The sequence below is a fragment of the Macrobrachium nipponense genome, chromosome 12, assembly GCF_015104395.2.
Source record: "Macrobrachium nipponense isolate FS-2020 chromosome 12, ASM1510439v2, whole genome shotgun sequence".
In the NCBI taxonomy this organism is placed as follows: domain Eukaryota; kingdom Metazoa; phylum Arthropoda; class Malacostraca; order Decapoda; family Palaemonidae; genus Macrobrachium; species Macrobrachium nipponense.
This window is the reverse complement of record NC_087205.1, coordinates 94323734-94346480: the sequence shown is the minus strand read 5'-3', so window position 1 is coordinate 94346480 and position 22747 is coordinate 94323734. Positions and strand designations below refer to the sequence as shown.

The 22747-nt window shown below is 48.6% G+C and overlaps 1 protein-coding gene across 1 annotated transcript in view; it reads right to left on the bottom strand.

Moving 5' to 3' along the window:
* The window catches only part of LOC135224881 (uncharacterized), a 115526-nt gene that overhangs the window by 44546 nt on the left and 48233 nt on the right, over positions 1–22747 (bottom strand). The window contains exon 4 of the mRNA XM_064264204.1: positions 1487–1581. Within this exon, the coding sequence (XP_064120274.1) occupies positions 1487–1581 (95 nt within the window). The remainder of the gene's footprint in view (positions 1–1486; positions 1582–22747) is intronic.

The window sequence follows — 22747 nt, the reverse complement described above, 5'->3', positions numbered from 1 at the left end:
CTGCTTGAGGTGACGGCTGACCGAGGATCAGTTCCTCTCACCCCCTTACGGTCATCGACGTACCTTCTCCCCTGGTCCTGGGAGCTTGGTAGAGGTCTAGACCTAGGGGCATGACAGGATCGATCAGTCGCCACCTCCACTGCACTTTCACAAGCACTATCACTAATTTCACCTTCACTCTTACCTTGTTTAAAGGCTGCAAGTTGATCCTTGAGGACTTGCATCTCAGCTGCCATCTTGACAAACTGAGGGTTATCCAAAGCAGCAACAGGTTCTGTTACAGGAGAAGGAGCTACTACCTCAGGAACAGGTTCAACTACTACAGGGTTGAGGGAACAGAAAGGCTACGCTAACATCACTGCCAGACCTAGATTTAGATTTAGAAGCCCTCCTGACTTTATCTAACTCCAATCTACGCACGTAGCGTTTCATATCTAACCATTGTTTTTCATCCAAAACCTCGCATTCTTTACATCTTTTATCCAATGCACGTTCAAAACCCCTACACCCCAAACAAACAGTGTGAGGATCCACCGAAGCCTTCGGCAATCTCACTTTACACTCCTCATTCACACACACTCGAAACTGTTTCTGAGACATCGCAAATCAAAGAACAATCAAAAGAATAATCATAAACACAAGCCAAAAAGCGATTGCCATCCACAGAATACATCACCAATTCGTAGAAATACAGTGACACAGGGAAGCGAGTGAAAAACCCGACGGCGGACTAGCAACGATGTTGACAGTCCAACCGGCAGAGATGATCTGTGGAATAGAAAATGGGAATGGTTCCAAGTACCACCCTGTAAGGGTTGTTAACCACCTAACCAAACACCTACCACTCGGCGGTTGCCACGAGTTTTGAAAAATCTGCCGGACCGATGGAGACTATAGCTATATATATATAACTGCCAGGTAAGTTCTATTCATAAAAAAAGAAATTTGCGCTTGTGCCCCTGCGTAACGATTGTAAGCAAAACAACGCCTTGATCCGTGAACTCCCAGCATCCCCCAAAAGTTTTGGGCTGGTAGGCCTATAAGTATTTTTCGCGAATTAAAAAAAAATTTTTTTTGAGTCGACGTATAATACGTCCATCGGCATACGGGAGACATTTTGACTCGATGTTTATTACATCCAATCGGCGTAAGAGGGTTAATTGGAGGTTGATCCAGTTTTAACCCCTCTTGTGATTAAAATCATTTAAGTAAGCACTCATGTTTATTTATAAATAAATAAGACTGGCTAACCATCTTTATTTGCAAAGCAGTTATCCTTTGATGCTTAAGAATTCCTTGATGGCATTCTGCAATTGCATTCAAGTTGACAAACAACAGGGTTCATTTCTGTTTCACAGTTGTGGATACTGTATCAAATTCGCCTTTTTTGATAAATGTGTGTGAAACTACCAAGTGCTAGCTGATAATAATGAGATAAAGGGACATGAAACTACAACTATACAAGAGCATGCTGAATTCAACTTACCCTTCACGGTTTTCATAGACTGGCACCATTTGCAAAATTTTTGACACTGTACGAAAAATCTGACCTTTTTTCAGCCTTCCCACACACTTCCTTATCTGTGAATAAAGAACACTCCTTCACCTTTCACGTACGTATAAGAAATGACAAATTTGTAACTAATTTGTATTTTTCATAACTAACAAACCTGAGGTCTTAACATTAGGATTTACTAGCGCCAAGCTGGAAACCGGTAGAATTAAAATTAAACTTGTGCGATCCAGGGACTATTGGCAACTACCAGGTCACGGGGCATGTATTACCCACAACGCCCTTGGCGTCCTGTGACCTACCAGTTATATTTCTAACCCAGTTTAGACTCTAAGAGGGGTGGTTCGAGGTGGGCCTTTAACTGTTAAGACCTCAGGTTTGTTAGTTATGAAAAATACAAATTAGTTACAAATTTGTCATTTGTTCATATAAGAAAACAAACCTTCGGTCTTACCATTAGGATAGACTTACTTATCGGAGGGAGGTAAGTCGCTATAACTGACTGGGAGTTTGCCACCTAAATCCATTTCCGAATATTATAAGTATTCCAAGATAATGGACTATGAACCCTTGAACCAAAGATATAAGAGAATCTATTGGTTTCCCTCACTGGGAGCTGGTACCATGCCATGGTTTATAAACTATGTGAAAATAGAGGCCCTTCCATTCTCCTAAACCACTCTTGTCCCTTGTATTTGGATCTACCATCACCCCTCCCTTCCTTATTACCGAGAGGGGTGTGTTGCTACTGAAAAGTATACTCTGCTTCTAAAATAACTTTACAGTAGTATGGCCGACCACCTCACCTGCATCTAGTCCGTTCCAGCTTATGATGGCACTCTCCTTCATAATGCCCGTGGGTAAAGGAGTGGAAAGAAAGTAGTAAAGAAAAAAGACTAGTCATCCCATTCATTCTAATTTCATACCTTCATCTTAGACTAGACACAAACTGACCCGCCAGGGATACTGGATGAGCTATACTACTTGCTGGGCCGCCACCACTGGACCCAAGGAAAAGGTATCCAAGGATCTATGGGCAACGCCTTTTAACCCTCTTACGCCGACTGGACGTATTTTACGTCGACATTTTTTGTCTCCCGTGTGCCGACTGGACGTATTTTACATCTACTTACAAGTTTTTTTAAATTCGCGGAAAAATACTTATAGGCCTACCAGCCTAAAACTTTTGAATCACGCCCCTTGGTGGATGCTGGGAGTTCACGGATCAAGGTGTTGTTTTGTTTACAATCGTTAGGCAGGCACGCAAGCGCGAATTTCTTTCTTGCCGCACTAAAAAGTATCTGTGACACATCTTGGAAATTATTTCGTCACTGACATAATTTTTGTACCATTGTAAATTAGCCGTTACATGAAGTATTATATATGAAAATGTGCGCATTTTTATCTAGAATACAACAATAAAATACTCATGATTGTAGCTTTTATCAGTTTTGAGATATTTTCATATAAATAACGATAAGTGCCAAAATTTCAACCTTCGGTCAACTTTGACTCTACCGAAATGGTCAAAAAATGCAATTGTAAGCTAAAACTCTTATATTTTAGTAATAGTCAATCATTTACCGTAATTTTGCAACTAATTGGAAGTCTCTAGCACAATATTTCGATTTATGGTGAATTTATGAAAAAACTTTTTCCTTACGTCCGTGCGGTAACCCTTCCGAAAAAAATCATACATGCGATTATGGTAATGTTTGCACCATAAATAATGCGATATCATATATTGCATTATTTATATATGATAATGATAATTTTTTTCATTTCTGATGGTTGCATACTAAACTTCAGCCAATGACAAAAAAAGGAGCCAAAAATGAACTCTTAATCTTGAAAACTAAGCGCAATGTGATTTTTTGAAAAAAATATTTTTTCCGCTTCCGCGCTCACTTTGAAACACCTCCGGCACAAGGGAGACAATTTTTTTTTTTACCGCTTTGGCGTAAGAGGGTTAAGTAAAATGAAGTGAGAGTGTTTTGGCGTTTCCAAACACCAGCTTTCAGAATTCTCTCCACAGACATATTCTTCTTGAAAGCTAACAAAGCACTCAAGCCTCTGATGTCATGAGCCCTAGCCCTCTCCTGGCTATCTGACCCCCTGTCTTCTGTCATATAGGCATTCCTGATCATTTCTCTTAGCCAAAACGATATTATATTCCTGGACACTTCCTTTTTGTTCCTTCCTGTACTTAGGAACAACCTCCTGCACCCAGGCTTGAGGTGCCTTGTCCTTCTTAAGTACTCTCTCATTACTCTGACGGGAAACAGAAGCATCTCATCTCTGTCGTTATCTTCGAAATCTGCCAGAGAAGGTATGGAAAAGGAGTCAAATCTACCATCCACTATTGAAGGGTTTTGAGTTTTGGCCACGAATTCTGGAACAAACTCGAATACCATTGACTTCCAACCTCTCGAGTGCTTCACGACATATGACAAGTCATGTAGTTCCCCCACCCTTTTGGTTGAGGCTAGGGCCAATAAGAAGACTGTTTTCAGGGTCAGGCTCCTATCTGTGGACTGCCTTAGTGGTTTGTAGGGGGGTTTTGTCGGACTACCCAGTACCATGGTCAAATCCCAATCTGGGGCTTTTAGTTCTTTTGGCGAACATGACTGCTCAAAGCTCTTCATCAACATGGCCAACTCCCATGAAGATGAAATGTCCACATCTTTCATGCGTAAGACCGAGGCTAGAGCAGCCCTGTACCCCTTCACCGCAGATACAGACATATGCCTTTATGTCCTGAGATATACCAGAAAGTCTGCTAATTGTTGAATAGTGGTACCGAGTGGAGACAAGTTCCCTCTACGACACCAATCACAGTATGCTGACCATTTTCCTTGGTATACTGCTGCCGATGACTTTCTGATATTACCTGCCATCTGCGCTGCTGCTTTCTGCGAAAACCCTCTCGCTCGCAGGAGATACTTGACAGTCTCCAACCGCGAAGTGATAGGGACTTCACCGACCGGTGGTACCACTCCACGTGCGGCTGACATAGTAGGTTGTTCCATGGGGGTAACTCTCTCAGCATATCTATTAGGAGTTCCAAGAGGTCCGGAAACCATTCTGCTGTTGGCCATAAAGGAGCTACCAGAGTCATTCTGAGGTTCTGAGCTAACAGAGTCATTCTGAGGTTCTGAGACCGCATTACCCTGTTCAGAACCTGACGGATTAGACAAAAGGGAGAAAATGCGTAAACGTCCAGATTGTCCCACGGGTGTTGTAGCGCATCTTCTGCTACTGCCTCTACATCTGGGACTACCGAACAATACACTTCCAACTTTTTGTTGTATCTGGTTGCGAATAGGTCTATGATCGGTCTTTCCCACAACATGAGCATCTTGTCCACTACCTGTTGGTGCAAGGACCACTCCATACCCAGGATCTGATCCCTTCGGCTCAACTTGTCGGCCACTATGTTTCTTTCCCCCCGGAATATATCTGGCTCTGATGTCTACCAGGCTCTCTACAGCCCACTGATAAAGTTGAACTGTCATCATATGTAACTGTCGAGACACTAGACCTCCTTGTTTGTTTATGTAGGCTACTACTGTGGTGTTGTCTGACATCAATACCACTGACTGTCCCTTCACCCTCTCCCTGAGCTCCTGTAGTGCTAGAAACGCTGTCTTTAACTCCAGCACGTTTATATGGAGTTCTCTGTCCTCGCCACTCCATTTCGCTGAAACCATCACCTCCTCCATATGGGCTCCCCAACCTTCTAGTGACGCATCTGAGAACAGCAAGAGATCGGGGAGGGTTGTTGAAGGGGAACACCCACTGTCAGACTGTTGTCCTTCACCCACCACAGCAAGTCTTTCCTCACCTCTGTCGACAAGGGAATCTGCTCGTACAGGTGATCTACTACTGGTGACCGGAACTCTTTCATCCTCCATTGTAGAGATCGAAGGTGTAGCCTCCCTTGTGGTACTAGTTTCTCCAAGGAAGTTAGAACTCCCAGTACTACCTGCCACTGTTTTGACCTGCCACTGTTTTGCTGACTGCGTTTGTTTTTCCAGAAAGGCATTAACCACTTGTTTGCATTTCCCTATTCTCTGGTCTGTCGGGAATACTTTGGCTTTTATTGTGTCTATAACCATTCCCAGATACACCAGCCGCTGACTTGGATCCAATTGCAACTTCTCCTGATTAATCACAATGCCTAAGCTGTGACAAAACTGTAAAAGTGTCGCCCTGTCCTTGAGTAATTTCTCTCTGGACTTTGCTATCACCAGCCAATCGTCTAGATATCTTATTAGCCTGATCCCTTGATCATGCGCCCATGTCGACACGAGAGTGAACACTCTTGTAAAAACTTGAGGAGATGTTGTCAATCCGAAGCACAGAACTTTGAACTCAAAAACTTTCTCTGCAAGATTGAAGCGGAGAAATTTCCTTGAAGACTGATGGACTGGGATCTGAAAGTATGCGTACTTCAAGTCGATTGTCAGCATAAAATCCTTGATCCTGACTGTTTGTAGAATCGTCTTTGGGGTTTCCATTTTGAATCTGGTTTTTCTTAAAAACAGATTCAATGTTGACAGGTCTATTACTGTCCTCCAGTCCCCGTTGGGTTTGGGTACAAGAAAAATCCTGCTGTAAAACCCCTTCGACGGAACGGATACTTGTTCCACAGCCCCTTTTTCCATCATCTTCTTCACTTCCTCTTGCAGAATAAAAGCCTTTTGATGTTCTTGAGCATAAGAGAGGTGAGGTAATGGCTGTTCTGTCAGGGGTGGGGATACTTCGAACGGAATCAAATACCCGACCCTGAGAACATCTACCATCCACTGCTCTGCTCCCAGTTCCTGCCACACCTTCCAGTGATTCGCCAGGCAACCCCCAACTGGTGTGGCTGAGTGATGAGAGGCGCCCATCCTATCGCCTTGAGCCTCTCCCTCTTTCCCTAATCCCCCTTCCTCTGTTATTTCTATTGTGAAAGGGCCGATGAGCTAATTTCTTTGGGAAAGAGGGTCTTGTTGCTCTACTAGGGATGCTATTCCTCACTGGCTTCTTTCGAGGTACTATTTGCTGCTGCCTTACCTCCATAGGGTTATTTTGACTGTTAGATGTCTTTCTAACTGCTTGCTGTACCAATCTATCGTTAGTGTCCATCCTTCTCCTATCTACAGCCTCTTCTAGTATGGCTTCTGGCAACAGCAATTGCGACTCTAAGATATTCCCATTCCTCATTGCTAGCAGGGAATCCAAATCAACAGAGCAGCTTAGCCTAGCCAAAGCTGCATCTCTCCTCATTAATAAGATATTTGCCCAAACATTGGCACTCAAATTCGTTAAGTATGCAATTGCTTTGGCACTGATTGTAGTAATCTAATGAACATTGATTCATCCACTACTTTTCTCATCATTTCTGAGGATGCAATCTTCGCCACTGCTGTTGACCAAAGATCCAATCAAGAAGCGGTCTGAAAGACAGAAGAAGCTGTTGCTTCTAACGTAGCAGCCTCTTGGCAAGTCATCGAAGGACATTCCATTTTTACTTGCTCTAAGGTTAATCCAGGTCTTAACCTTACCACATTTGGGTTAAGGGGGCCGGCCGGAACCCCTATATATGGTGGTATAGGGTGAAAAATGCAAAGTCTTAAAAAAATTCATGGAGCTTCATATGGCATTTGAGAATACGTATACGAAATATTTCGTCAAAATTCCTCTTACTTTCGTAGTTACAGGGTAATTAGTAAACATCACTCAAAAAGCCTAAAACATTCATCCGTACAAGAAAATGCAATATTTCTTCTGATATCGTAAATTCTGATAATTATTGGCAAAGAAATTGTGAGAAATGGCATCTGTAGAAATTCCGTGGCTCGCAGAAGCGAGTATCTGGTCTGGTTCAACCATGAATCAGTAGGACCACAGACTTCAAGTAGACTACACGTTCGAGTTTCACCTCGTGACATTCGCTTGCTTTTACGTATGTTTATGTATGTTTCGGCAAGAAGTTCATCATGCCAATGAGGAAAAGACAAGGAAAATGACAATTTGTCCAAAATTGCATTTTTCCTAACTATACAAACCTGAGGTCCTTTTACAATAGGAAGGTTACTAGCGGCAGCTGGATAGGTCGTAAGCTTTCGAACAAGGGGTTTGGTAGTTAACTGCTTGTCCGACAGGCGCGCGCGGGGGTAGGCAAACAAATCACTTTTGCTTTTGGCCCAAGCAAAAAAACTGCAGAGTGAGGGGTGGCATGAGGTGGGACTATGTGTAAAAGGACCTCAGGTTTGTATAGTTAGGAAAAATGCAATTTTGGACAAATTGTCATTTGTTCCGACACGGCATACAAACCTTCGGTCCTTTTACAATAGGAAGACTCACTTCTTGGTGGGAGGAATCTGAGTCTTTTGTGAACAGACTGGTGTTCGCCCAACCTTGGAATGCCTCCCTGGTCGTAAGAGCGAGGGAGGGATTCCAAGCCTCTGTCCGATTGATCGGGGTGTGCACCGCAGGATCAATGTCAGACCTCTGGACGAGTACAAGAGAGAGGCAAGCGTGTCTCTTCGTACCAGCAATGTAAGAACTTGTTCCTGTACAGGAGCAAATATAAAGTCATGGGTTTGTCTCTTGTTGGCATCCACTTCCCCCCCCACTTGTAGGAGGAAGTGGTGGATATTCGCTTCTTTCCCTAGTGAAAGGGATAGAATGGGGCTCTGTCATAATAGCTCGCACCTGCATCTCGTCCTCATCCAGCATAGTGACGACCGTGACCCTCTGCCCACAGGTAGATGAGGAGGGGAAAAGATGGGAAGAGAAGCCAGTCACTCACTCATTCACACATCCATCCGCACAGTCACACCAGGACTCGATGCTGTTCAGCCTGCGAGGGTCTGGGTTAGCTACACAACTTGTTGAGCAGCCACCACGGGTCCCAAGGAAAAGGTATCCAAGGACCTGTGGGCAATATCCCGAAGGTTAGAAGGACGTGAAGGTAGTTCTGGTTTCGACCAGACACCTGCCTTCAGGACCTGCGCCACGGAGAAGTCTTACGAAACAACGCCAACGAGGGGCCAATACTCCTGACTTCGTGAGCTCTCGGACGGGACGTACGGATGTCGTCACTACCATCAGCCTCATACGCCTCCTGATGACCTCACGTAGCCAGAACGAAAGAGTGTTCTTGGATACTTCTTTCTTGGTTACCCCGGTGCTAACGAAGAGGCGTCGACACTCAGGCTGAGGTGCGAGTTCTCTTCAGATAGCGCCGTAGCGCCCTCACAGGACAAAGCAGCATCTCATCCGCATCATTATCGGTGAAGTCCATTAGGGAGGGAATCGTGAAAGACTCGAACCTGTCGTCAGGGACCGAAGGTTTCTGAGTCTTCGCAACGAAGTTCGGGACGAAATCGAGCGTCACAGATCCCCATCCCCTGGAGTGTCGTACATCGAAGGAAAGGGACCATGAAGTTCCCCTATCTCATCACCGATGCCAGGCAAGCACGAAGAGGGTCTTGAGGGTCAGATCCCTGTCTGACGACTCATTCTGGAGTGGCTCGAAGGGTCTTCGAGTCAAACTCCTAAGGACGAGAGTCACATCCCACGCATGGGGCCTGAGTTCCCTGGGTGGCAAGACCTCTCGAAGCTCCTACAGCAAGGAGATCTCGAACGAGTTCGAGATGTCCAATCCCCTCAGTTTTCAGGACTAGTGCCAGGGCGGCTCTATATCCTTTGACTGTGGGGACTGAGAGGAGTTTCTCTCGGCGAAGAAACACGAGGAAATCCGCTACCTGCTGAAGAGTGGCTCTGAAGAGGAGATATACCCCTCATCTACGACACCAACCACAGAAGACGGCCCACTTTCCCTGGTACACAGCTGCAGAGGACTGACGGACGTTCCAGCCATCTCTGTTGCTACGCTACGAGAAAAGCCTCTCGTTCGCAAGAGATGGTAGATAACAGCCAGCCGTGAAGACGAAGGGACTGGACTGTTTGGTGGTACCGCTCTACGTGTGGCTGGACGAGAAGGTTGTGCCAAGGGGGAATCTCTCTCGTTCTCCTGCGAGGAGAGCCAGCAGGTCCGGATACCAAATGGCCTGGGGCCATTTGGGAGCCACCAGGATCATCCTGAGATTCAGGGTGACCAGTGCTCGACTGATCACCTTGCGAATCAGGCTGAACGGGGGAAAGGCGTAAGCGAAGAGGTTGTCCCACGGGTGTTGAAGAGCGTCCTCTGCAGCTGCCCATGGGTCTGGCACGGCTGAAAAGAAAACCTGAAGTTTTCTGTTGTGCCGGGTGGCGAAACAGATCCATGACTGGTCGCCCCCACAGGTCGAAGAGCCTTTCCGCCACGTCCTGGTGTAGAGACCATTCGGTCCCTATCACCTGATCCCGACGGCTGAGCTTGTCTGCTACTACATTCCTCTTCCCTGGAATGTAGCGTGCAGACAGCTCTATTGAGTGAGCCTCGGCCCACTCATGCACCTGCCGAGTCAACTGGTACAACGGGAGAGACACAGGCCCCCTGTTTGTTGACGTAAGCCTACCACCGTGGTGTTGTCGCACATCAACACCACTGCGTGTCCCATTCAAGCGGTCCTGAAACTCTTGGGAGCGCGAGAAACGCTGCCTTGAGTTCCAGTACATTGATGTGAAGGTGTTTTTGTCGTGCTCGTCCCACACCCTGAGTCAGCAACTCCTCCAGGTGTGCGCCCCACCCCTCGGTCGATGCGTCTGAGAACAGCTGCATCTCCGGGGGGGGAGTGCGTAGAGGCACTCCCTTTAAGAGGTTCCTGTCGTCCAGCCACCAGGCTAGGTCCTGCCTCACCTCCGGTGTCAGTGACACTGGAAAGCTTGGGGGATCCGTTGCCTGTGACCAACTCTCCTTTAGTCTCCACTGCAGAGACCCGCAGGTTGAAGACGCCGGTAGGGACTAACTTACTCGGAGTGACGAGCATGGTGTCCGATCACGACTTGCCATCGCTGAGCTGCCTGTTCCTGCCGAGACAGGAACTGGCCGGCTGCCTCCCTGAATCTGCTGATCCGCGAGTCTGCGGGGAAGACTCGCCCTGCTACCGTGTCGATCAGCATACCCAGGTACTTCATCCTCTGCTTGGGCTCGAGATCGGACTTCTCGAAGTTCACAACAATCCCCAGATCGCGACAGAACTTGAGTAGCCGATCCCTGTCCTGTAGCAACTGCGAGCGGGAGCTCGCCAGGACTAACCAATCGTCGAGATACCTCATCAGACGTATCCCGTGCGAATGGGCCCAAGCAGACACCAGAGTGAACACTCGCGTGAACATCTGTGAGGCGGTTGAGAGACCGAAGCAAAGTGCCCTGAATTGGTACACCGTCCCGTCGAGGATGAAGCGGAGGTACTTTCTGGAGGACTGATGAATGGGTATTTGGAAATACGCATCCTTCAAGTCCACTGAAAGCATGAAATTGTTCTCCCTGATGGAGTCGAGCACGGAACGTGATGTCTCCATCGTGAACCGGGTCTGGCAAACAAACCGGTTCAGGGGAGAGAGATCTATCACCGGGCGCCAGCCCCCCGTAGACTTTTCCACCAGGAAAAGTCGACTGTAGAAGCCCGGTGACTGATCCGTGACGATCTCTACAGCTCGTTTGCTCAGCATGGTCTTGATCTCCTGTCTCAATGCTACGTCCTTCGAAGATCCTGGAACGTACGACTGCTGTTGGACCGGGTTGGAGGTGAGGGGTGGCCGAGGTTCGAAGGGTAATAGATATCCCTCCCGAAGGACATCTACTATCCAGGTCTCGGCGCCGTAGCGCTGCCAAGTTGCCCAATGGCTGGCCAGGCACCCCCTTACTTCCGGCAGCAGGTGAGGGGGAACGCCGTCCCTAGCGTTTCCCCCCTTTCTTCGACTTCTTCCCAGAGCCTCCTCGGGAGAAGGAGGGCTGGGAGGAGGGCTGGTTACGGCCCCCCTTTGCAGAAGACGAAGAAGACAGAGTCTTTCCACGAGGCTTCGACGCAACTACCGTCTTAGCCACAGTGGAAGCGCTAGCCGAGCTCTTTGGCTTGGCCGCAGTTCGAGGCTGCCTAGAAGCCTTCGAAACTGCCTGATGTACCAGACGGTCACTGTCATCAGTGCGCCGTCTGTCCACCGCAGCGTCCACCATCTCTCCTGGGAAGAGAGACGGGGAACTCCGTAACGGTCCATTGCGAAGTCCCAATGCCGCTTCACGCCCAGCCGCCCTGGATACTCGAGTAAGGACAGCGTCCCTACGTCGGAGAACCAGGTTGGCCCACAGGTTTACCGTCTGGTGGGCTAGGAAGAGATGGCTCTTCCCCCAGACTGGCAAAGCCTCCTGAAGGCCGAGTCTTCTCGTGAGAAATTCCCCCGGAGTTGGCTGCGACCTTAGACACCGTGAGGGACCACAGGTCTATCCAGGAGACGGCCTGGAAAGCTGCCATGGCAGTGGATTCCAGTCCGAGTGCCTCTTGCTGCGAGAACCATAGGTTCTCTGACAGGAGCTGCTGCGAGAGAGCACCCGGCGTTAGCCTGGCTAACTCGGGTTCACCTGTTTGGGTGGCATCGGGTCTTCAGACGGCGTGTAAACGCCGGCTGGTCGCAGTAGGGAGGGGCGGAAGCAGCTTGCTCGACCTGCTAGACTTGAGAGAGCCGTCATGTCCGGAGACAAGAGACTCTACCTGGTCCAAGCACTGACGTCGGCAACGTGCCGCGATCGCGGCAATCCCACCGTCGGTCTGGGTTCCCTCTTCGGGCCCCCAGAACGACTCGAGCCGGGACGTAGGCTCGGAAGGTGGGAGCGGCAATCCTCTTCCCCGAGGTCGTTGTGCTGACGGATCAGCGTAATTACCTCAGCAAAGTTCCTCTGGATCTCAGGCGTGACTGCATCCTGAGGAGTAGGGGTACCATCCAGTCCCTCGAAACAGGAGCAGCTCCCGAGACCCTCCCCCCTCGAGGGGGGGCGGGAACAGCGACAGACCCCTATCGGTCTCCTCCAGCCACTTGCGCATACGTCCTGGCCGGTCCGAGAACCGTGCCTGGCATGTAAGGCGTCGTGGTGGGATCATGAGGGGCGCACCCCTCACGATCACCTCCTCAATACCTCGCTCCTCCCGGTGTAACCGAGGAGGTTGAAGGTACGGGTAGAGGCAGACCTGACGCTCCCCCCTCGCTCGCTGGCAGAACCAGCAGGCTTGGAGGGCTGCAGGCGATTGCCACACCGCGGTGGCGATCGAGCTGCAGGCCTGGTCGAGCCGTCTCGCTGTGGAGAACGGCTGGACTGAGCACAGCGGCCCCGGTCTCGTGAGTCAGAAGAGCTGGTGCTGGTCGCCGTACCCGATCGCTCTCTGTGAGAGCGACGGTCAGGCGACCTGCGAGCTCTACTGTCACGGTGAGACCGGTGCGTATCCTCACGGCACGTCACGTCGCTGGTACCAGCCGTGGCTGGTACCGGCGAACGGGGGAGGGGACCTCTTCCCAGCCTCAGCCCATGGCGGTCGTGGACCGTAACCGTCAGCCCGGGTAGCCAGCTGGTCGCCGCGAGAGCGAGAGCTGGTCTGGTGAGAGTCGCGTGAGCGGCTGTCACCAGTCTTCCGCTCCGTGCCGTGAACCTGACGCTGAGCTGGCTCAGAGGTCTGGTTCCTATCTGCACGGTCGCTGGTGGGCTGACCAGTACACTTGGTACCTCTCGCGAATGAGAGGCCGAGACGGATCCTGCTGCCGTGGCACAACCACTAACAGCAGGCGAGGAAGTGCCGGTGTTAGCCGACACTCCTCTGGTCCCCGTAGTCTTCTTCCTTGCGGAAGAAGAGACGGGCCCTGCTCCCGAAGGAGCAGGATGACCAGCGGAAAAATGACATTGTTATGATACATAAAGTTTCATACATACTTACCTGGCAGATATATACATAGCTATAGACTCCGTCGTTCCCGACAGAATTTCAAATTTCGCGGCACTCGCTACAGGTAGGTCAGGTGATCTACCGCCCTGCTCTGGGTGGCAGGACTAGGAACTATTCCCGTTTTCTAATCAGATTCTCTCTTCCACCTGTCTCCTGCGGGAGGCTGGGTGGGTCTTCAATTGTATATATCTGCCAGGTAAGTATGTATGAAACTTTATTGTATCATAACAATGTCATTTTCATACATTCAACTTACCTGTCAGATATATACATAGCTGATTGACACCCTTTGGTGGAGGGCAACGAGACAGCTAACTAACCGACTAGACAGGTAAACAACATATGTTGTAGGTATAAATAAACCTTAGTTCCTACCTTCTTAGATGGAAGACTTCGTGGCTACGCCCAGGAGTCTGCTTCATCTCAAGAGCCTTAGCGAGATAGTGATCTGTGGCCAAGAGTTCTTGTGGATCTATCTGTCGATGGGGTCTCTTCCACTTACTCGACAGAACCTAACTGGCGTTTTGTCAATGGGAGCACATCCGCTTATATGACAACACGCACTTATTTAAGGAGTACACAACCAATCCCGATCACCCGATCCTAACCCGTGTTAGGTTCTAAGATTGCCTAGAGTTATCCCCAAACTCTTAGCACAACCCACAAACTCGAACTCATACATACAAAAATAAACAATTTTTGTACCCCTCTAATATTCAGATGTCACTCGATTTTCAAATGAAGCGAAGTGAAGGCCGCTTGTGCGACAACTGACACTCCCATACACCGAAAACACAAGAGAACACATCCGACAAGAGGGTTACGTACACAATTAAGGATTGGTGCTTTCTCCTTTACCCAGAACCGTCTGTGCTGACACAAACCGGACCTAAAGAAAAACACTTTATCATACGTAACTCGCACGTCTTTTAAACAATAATGGGATGCAAACACGGAGTTGCATCTCCAATAAGTTGCGTCCAAAATGTTTTCTTGAGTGACATATTTCTTTGGAACGCCACAGAGGTGCTATTGCCCTAACTTCGTGGCTCTCACTCTTAAAAGATTAAAAGAATCATCTGGACAATTTCTTATGAGCTTCTGTAATAACAATTCTAACAAAGAAGGCTAAGGCGTTCTTGGACATTTCTCTCTTGGGGTCTTTCACTGAGCACCAAAGACCTTTTGCGAACCCCCCAGCTGCTTCTTCCTGTCCAGATAAATTTTAGAGCTCTAACTGGGCAAAGGGATCTTTCTGCCTCTCTGCCCACCAAACTAGAAAGTCCTTTCACTTCGAAGCTCCTGGGCCAGGGATTCGAAGGGTTTTCATTTTTGGCAAGAAAAAGGGACTGAAATGCACAAATTGCAGAGTCTCCTTTGAAGCCAACTCTTGATTCAAGGGCGTGCAACTCACTGACTCTTTTTGCCGTTGCCAGAGCCATCAGAAACAAACACTTTCTAGTGATGTTACGAAATGAAGCAGTGTGAAGTGGTTCGAATTCCTCTGATGATAAAAATTTAAGAACCACATCTAAGTTCCAGCTTGGAACCTTAGGTTCAAGTGATTTTGATGTTTCGAAGGAACGAATGAGGTCGTGCAAATCCTTATCATTCGTTAGATCTAATCCCCTGTTTCTAAAGACTGCTGAAAGCATACTCCTGTACCCCTTAATGGTCGGTACCGAGAGATGCGACTTTTGTCTAAGAAACAGAAGGAAATCCGCAATTTCGGTCACAGAGGTACTGGAAGAGGACAGCTTCTTCGACCTGCACCAGTTTCTGAAAACTTCCCACTTCGATTGGTACACTCGCCTAGTAGATGATCTGCGGGCTCTAGCAATTGCGCTTGCTGCCTGGCGAGAAAACCCTCTCGCTCTGACAAGTCTTTCGATAGTCGAAAGGCAGTCAGAGCAAGAGCGGGTAGATTTTGATGGTACCTCTCGAAGTGGGGTTGTTTGAGCAGATCTATTCTGTTTGGAAGAGATCTGGGGAAGTCCACCGTCCATTCCATCACTCTGTGAACCAAATTGAGCTGGCCAATACGGAGGCAATCAGAGTCATCTTGGTTCCTTCGGATGCCACGAATTTTCTGACTACTTCCCCCAGTATCTTGAACGGGGGAAAAGCGTAAACGTCTATCCCTGACCAGTCCAGGAGAAAGGCGTCTGTTGCATAAGCCCGGGGATCTTCCACCAGGGCACAAAATGTTTCTATCCTCTTGGAGAGGAATGTGGCGAAAAGATCTATTTGAGGCTTCCCCCAAAGGAGCCAAAGGCTCTGACAGACTTCTGAGTGGAGTGTCCATTCTGTGGGAAGGACCTGGAACCTCCTGCTCAATCTGTCCGCTCTCACATTCCTCTCCCCTTGGACAAACCTGTTAGAAGAACTACCTTCCTTTGGTTCGCCCAAATCAGTAGATCTCTTGCCAGCTCGTACAGAGCAAAAGAGTGCGTCCCTCCTTGTTTCTTGATATAAGCCAGGGCTGTCGTATTGTCTGAATTTATCTGTACGACTTTGCCTCTGACTATGTGTTCAAAAGTCTCTTTAGCGCCAGGTGAATTGCTAAGAGCTCTTTGCAATTTATGTGCCATGACACTGTTCTGCTGACCAGGTGCCTGACACTTCTTTGGATCCCCAATGTTGCCCCCCGCCCAGCCCGACTCCGAGGCGTCTGAAAACAATGTCAGGCTTGGGTTCCGTACTTGCAGGGACACTCCTTTGTTTTCCTTTAATGGAATCAACCACCACTTCAAATGATGTTTTATTTCTTCCGAGATTGGAAACGTGTCCGAGAGCTGACCTGTCTTCCAACTCCAACTTCTTCTTAGGAAGAACTGAAGCGGTTCGAAGATGTAATCTTCCTAGGAGAAAGAACTGTTCGAGCGAGGAAAGGGTTCCCAGAAGGCTCAGCCATTCCCTCGCTGAAGTGCGCTCTTTCCATAAAAAGTTCGATACTGTGGCACAGCCTTTCTTTATTCTCTCTTGAGATGGAAAAACTCGAAAACCCCGAGAATCCATCTGAATCCCCAAGATAAACCACGTTCTGGCTGGGGATCATCTGAGACTTCTCGAGGTTCACGATCAATACCAATGATTTTGTCAATTCCAGTTTTGTTGTTGACAGGTCCTCCAAAAAGACTTTTGCTTTTGAACCTGGCTCTGATGAGCCAGTCGTCCAGGTACAGGGCAGCACGTTTATATATCCCTTTCAAATGTAAGTGTCTTGCTACATTTTCCATCAACGTCTGTGAAGACTTGAGGAGCCGTGGACAGGCCGAAACACAGGGCCCCTGAACTGATAGATCTTCCCTTCGAACATAAATCGAAGGTACTTCCTCGACGAATGGGGTGGATCGGGATGTGGAAGTATGCATCCTGAAGGTCTAGGGCAGGGACGCCATCCAATCCCCTTGGCCGCAGTGCTGCAAGGACTGAAGCAGACGTTTCCATGCTGAACTTCTGTTGTTTGCGACGAATTTGTTTCAGCGCACTTACGTCCAGTACCGGTCTCCATCCCCCCGAGGCTTTTGCTACAAGAAACAAGCGATTGTAAAACCCCGGGGAGTTGCAATCCAGCACTAGCTCTATTGCTCTTTTGTCCCACATCTGTTCCACCATCTGACGAAGAGTATCCATCAGAACAGGGTCCCTGTATCTGGCGGACAATTCCCTCGGTGATGTTGTCAAGGGAGGAATGTCCTTGAATGGGATGCGATATCCCTTCTTGATAATCGACATCGTCCAAGGATTCGCTCCTATGTCTTGCCCAGGCTTTTCACAAACGAATGTAACCTGGCTCCTACGGGTGTCTGGAGGACAGAATTCTCACTTCCCTTTAAAATTAAAGGGACGGAAGGAAGACCTGCCCCTGGCTTTTCGGTTGACTTCCTTCTGGCGATCGATCTAGTTGGAAGACCTCCTCGAAAGGGCTGTTGCTGAGCTGGGCGAGCCACTTTCTTTTCCTCACTTGCCACAGGCCTACTCTTCCTTGAGGATTGTCTAAGGAGATCCTGGGTGGCCTTTTCAGTCAGAGAATGCGCGATATCCTTCACCAACTGCGAGGGAAAAAGGTGTTCAGAGAGAGGCGCAAACAATAAGGCGGCTCTCTGCGAAGGAGAGACGGCCTTCGTGAGGAAAGCACTGTGAACCGCCCTCTTCTTTAAAACTCCTGCACCAAAGAGGGAGCATACCTCAGCCGATCCATCCTGAACAGCCTTATCAATGCAGGCGAGGATGCTATTTAGGGTTTCTGGGTCGAGTTGTTCCTTTTCCTGCGATTTCTTGGCCAGAACCCCAAGGGACCAATCTAAGAAGTTAAAAACTTCTAAAGTGTGAAAAAGTCCCTTGATGAGGTGGTCCGTTTCCGAAAGGCCCCATGTTACCTTCGCTGAATTCAAAGCGTGCCTTCTCGACGAATCCACCAAACTCGAGAAGTCTGATTCAGCTGAAACGACAGAGACAATCCCATATTCTCTCCCGTTTCGTACCAAATGCCTCTCCTCCCTGTAAGTTTTATGGGGAGGCATACAAAAGACCGTCCTTCCTAACTCCTTCTTCTTCTTGAACCAGGAGTCAAGAGATTGAAGAGCCCTCCTCATAGAAATAGCAGGCTTCATTTTAAGGAAGGAGGAAGACTTGTGTGTTTTCGTGCTCGAAAACAGAGAGCGTGGAGAAGGGGGAGCAGCTGGCGTCAAAGAGTCTCCATATTCTTCCAATAGAAGGGACGAAAGAACTTTATAATTAGAAGATCCTTCTTCATTTCGTCCTCCGAGGCATCTTCTGGGTTGATAGGCTCGGAAGGAGAAGGCTCCCTTCTTTCTTCTGACTCTTCTCTTACTCTCTTACGAGTGTCAGGCTCTTCATACGAGGAATGCGCCTGGTGTACAGCAGGAGTATCTCGCCTGGGAGAGTAAACGTGTTTGGAATACTCCTGGCGCTTGGCAGGCGCAGAGCGCCTCGAATACTCCTGGCTTCTAGTAGGCGCATCTTGTTCAGAATACTCCTGGCGCGTGGGAGGAGTATTAAGTTCCGAATACTCCTGGCGCCTGGGAGGAGTATAAGCTTCGGAATACTCCTGGCGCCTGGGAGGAGTATTAAGTCCCAGAGTACTCCTGGCGCCTGGGAGGAGTATAAGCCTCGAATACTCCTGGCGCCTGGGAGGAGTATAAGCTTCGGAATACTCCTGGCGCCTGGGAGGAGTATTAAGTCCAGAGTACTCCTGGCGCCTGGGAGGAGTATAAGCCTCGGGGAATACTCCTGGCGCCTGGGGAGGAGTAGTAAGTCGTTAATACCTCCTGCGGCCTGGGAGGAGTATCTAGGCCCGATGACTCCTGGCGCCTGGTAGGAGCACGTCGTTCCAAATACTCCTGATCCGTTAGAATGCGCCTGATGTTTAGTAGGAGTATTGATTCGGTAGGCGCTTTCCGTCTCACAAGCGCTCTACTCCTAACAGGATCTTCCTCTTCAGCTAACTCTTGGCGCTTGATTGAAGATCTTGAATGTTTGTACTGGCTCTTTGCGCCTACTCGGAGCTGGCTCCTGGTTGGCGCCCTACTCTTGACAGGAGTAACTTCCTTTCTTACTTCTCTCCTGTCTAACGCATTGCTCCCCCCAGAGGATGGCCCGCTTGTGCGACAACTCCCCTGAAGGGTGCGTCGCGAACCGACAGGAGATCGGAGGTATTTAGATCTTTTAATAGGAAGCCTATCATCCTTCTTACGAGTAAGGTCTCCTTATAAAGAGTTCCTACTAACGGGAGGCTAATTGCTCTTGCATATTCATTAAATAACTCTCTGGTTGAGGAGTCTTTCGAATCAGAGGGAGATCTGGAAGGCGCTCTAGGATCCCTTCCAGACCCAGAGTCTGAATGTATTCTCGCCTTCTTTATTACCGAAGGCGCTCCTTCTTCAGAGAAGCCGCTCGGGACTCGAATTGAGTTCATGCTCTTTCATACTCCTCTTCAGCGGACGTTGAAAAGTTTCGACTCCTTCCATCCTCTTCTCGGAGAAGGCGAACAATAGACGAAGAAAAGCACTCTCGAAGGACGCTTTTTCCTATAGCGGTCCTTGGCATTATTTGATATGCTCGATTCTGCGAAGGGACGCCTGATCGTTGGGGATTCTCCACAACCCCCGTACGGCTTTCGACATTCCTTCTCCTCCGGGCCAGGGAGCTTGGAAGAGGTCTAGGCCTGGGAGCGTCGCAGAGACGACCAGACGCCCCCTCCACTACACTGGGGACACTAACATCACTAGCGAAACCACATTCACTTTCCTTACCTTCCAATGCTGCGACTTTTTCTTGCATTTTCTGAAGGGAAGCTCTAAGTTCTGCTATTTCCGAAGCAGAACTAGAGGGATTAGCAATTTGTGAACGGGCTGAAACAGAATTGGCATGATTATCAGCGGAAGAAGCTACAGAACTAGATAGTAAATCATGAGAAGCAGACATTCTGCGGGTTTTATAAGCCGCCTTCCTCACTCTATCTCTCTCTAACTTCTTCAAGTAAGAAGTTAGATTCTTCCACTCTTGTGCACTCAATTTCTCACACTCGTCACACGTATTCTCAATCGAGCATTCAGCCATTCTACACCCACTACAAGTAGTGTGAGGATCTACCGAAGCTTTCGGAATCCTCACCTTACAGCCCTCATTCACACACACTCTGAAACTAACACTAGAGTCAGACATATTCACGAATTCCAAAACCAAGTCCAAAAAACAGTCCCACCGATAGCGAATGCCAAAAACAACGATCCAAGTACGTCACCAAATATCAGCGAGAGATGATCAAAAGCTTGCGAAAAAACGATCTAGTCAGGAGGAAGTAACAACAATGTTGATACCGCCGTCGACAGAGAGAATCTGATTAGAACGGGAATAGTTCCTAGTCCTGCCACCCAGAGCAGGGCGGTAGATCACCTGACCTACCTGTAGCGAGTGCCGCGAAATTTGAAATTCTGTCGGGAACGACGGAGTCTATAGCTATGTATATATCTGACAGGTAAGTTGAATGTATGAAAACCCCCCGTCTCACCGGAGCGAGACGGGCCCTTAGAAGTTCCCGAAGGAGACTCTTAGGGGGGAGGAGGCGACCTTCTTCTTCTTAGGCTGTGAAGCCTTAGAAGATGAAGGGGGAGAGGCGGCAGACGACGACGAAGAAGACGATGAAGACGACGACGACGACACCTTCCTCCTCTTCCTCTTCTTCTTCGTCAGCTTCCTCAGGACCGATGTCAAATCCGTCATCCAGGGCGGAGCCGGGGCTGCTGTTGCCGAAGCAACAGGGCCTGGACGCACCTGTCCGAACAGATCGGCATCGGTGAGCAGCGGCGCCACGAACAGGAACGACATCAGCAGGTGCAGGCATCACAGGAACAGCAGTGGAGACGGCAGGAACAGATACAGGAACAGCAGCGATAGTAGACGGACCATCGGCACCGACATCCTAGTACTGGCGGGAGGTCCAGGGGCGAGCTCTTCGGGCACACGAAGTCCGGTCGAGGCAGCACGGCAAACCCAGGCGGCGGCATCACAACTCCCCCTGCACCGATGGAGTTGGTTGTTATCAGACACCGCGGGTGGCGGGGAATAGCACCAGATGAGGGGGTGAAGGCATAGCCAGGGGTCGACAGGGTCGTGGTAGTGGTGGTCACCGTAGCATGCGTGACCGCAACAGAGCCAGCAAGATGTAGAGCAGCCCCTGGACACTCGGCACGCCCTGCAAACCCAAAAGATGCCCACACCTGTCCAAGGTCGTCCTTCGCAGCAACAGCACCTGAGGAAGCAAAGGTCGGGTGATTAGCAGGATCCTCTACCCGTACGTGTGATGTAGACGAACGGATAGAGGACCCAGAGTACAACTCACGTCGGGGTATCTCGCGCCCTCCTCCACACTCGACAGATCGGGTGAGAAGAAGGACCTAGAAACCCCCCCGCAGGGGAAGGCGCCAAAAACAACGTGGGAGCTGAGCAGGAGGCAGGAAAGAAGACGAAGTGTCCAAAACCAAAGGAGTCGCAGGGGGAGCTTTCCCGACGACTCCTTTGTAGGCCTTCGCTTCTTCCTACCCTCGTACAAGCCCCACTGGCGCCTCCGACCAAGACATACATACTTCCACAGGGAGGCTCCGGCGCGGGTACACTCACGCCCCCGACACCGGGGGGAGCACACAAAATATGGTGGATCGATCTCTGGGGAATGAGCGGAATTTTCCACATTTACGCCCTTCAGTTACCCACGGCAATCAATCTCCGGAGAGTAGCGGGTGGCGTGGAGAGTTCCATAATCAATCAATTCACAATTAATGATGAAAAATAAAGGAATGATTGTACTTACAATGATTCACACAAAGAGAAAACACAACCATACAACCAGGAAAGCAAACGACGAAAAGCGGGCAGAGAGCGTAGAACACACACGTCCACTCGCTGTGAGGCCGAAAGCAAAAGTGATTTGTTTACCTCCCCTGTCGGAAAAGCAGTTAACTACCGAACCCCTTGTTCGAAAGCTTACGACCTATCCAGCTGCCGCTAGTAACCTTCCTATTGTAAAAGGACCGAAGGTTTGTATGCCGTGTCGGAACAAACATCTCGCTAACATACAGACGAAGAAAAATCGCTCAAGTATTATTACAGAATGCCATAATATACGCGTAGTTAGTGAAGAGAGAGGGGAGGGTTGCCTAGTAACGCCCCCTTCTTGCCTGACAGCACATGTCACACTGTGCCCAAGGCTACGATCTTTGAGCAAAGAGATCTTCATTTATGATAAATAGCATAGTTTTGGTTTTTTAATACCCAAAATGGAATATGAAATTCATAATAATCATGTAAAAAGAGAGTACACCTTCGAGTTTCACCTCTGACATTCTCTTGCATTTACGTTTGTTTATCTTTGTTTCAGCAAGAATGTCATCATGCCAAAGAGGAAAATACAAGGAAAACATCTCGCTAACATACAAAGAAAATTCGCTGTAATAAGCCGAGTTAGTGAAGGGGAGAGAGGGGGTTACGTAGGAAGGAGTGCCCATCTTGCCTCAAGCAGTGCCCCAGGCTACGATATATGAGCAAAGGGATCATCATTTATGATTAAATTATGATAAATAAAATAGTTTTGGTTTATTAATACACAAAAAAGAAATATACATTCATAATAATCATTATCTATTAACATTGTCTTCATAGAAATACGAAGGAAAACTTTGAACGCCCGTATCTCAAAACTATACTTACTGACCTTCAAAATCTATCTTCTCACTTAGTTTTAAAGCTATAACATTGGAATTTGGTATATAACTCAGAAAGACATTATAGAACAATCAAATAGAGCCCTTTTTTCCAATTTTTGTTTCGTCTTTTTTTTATA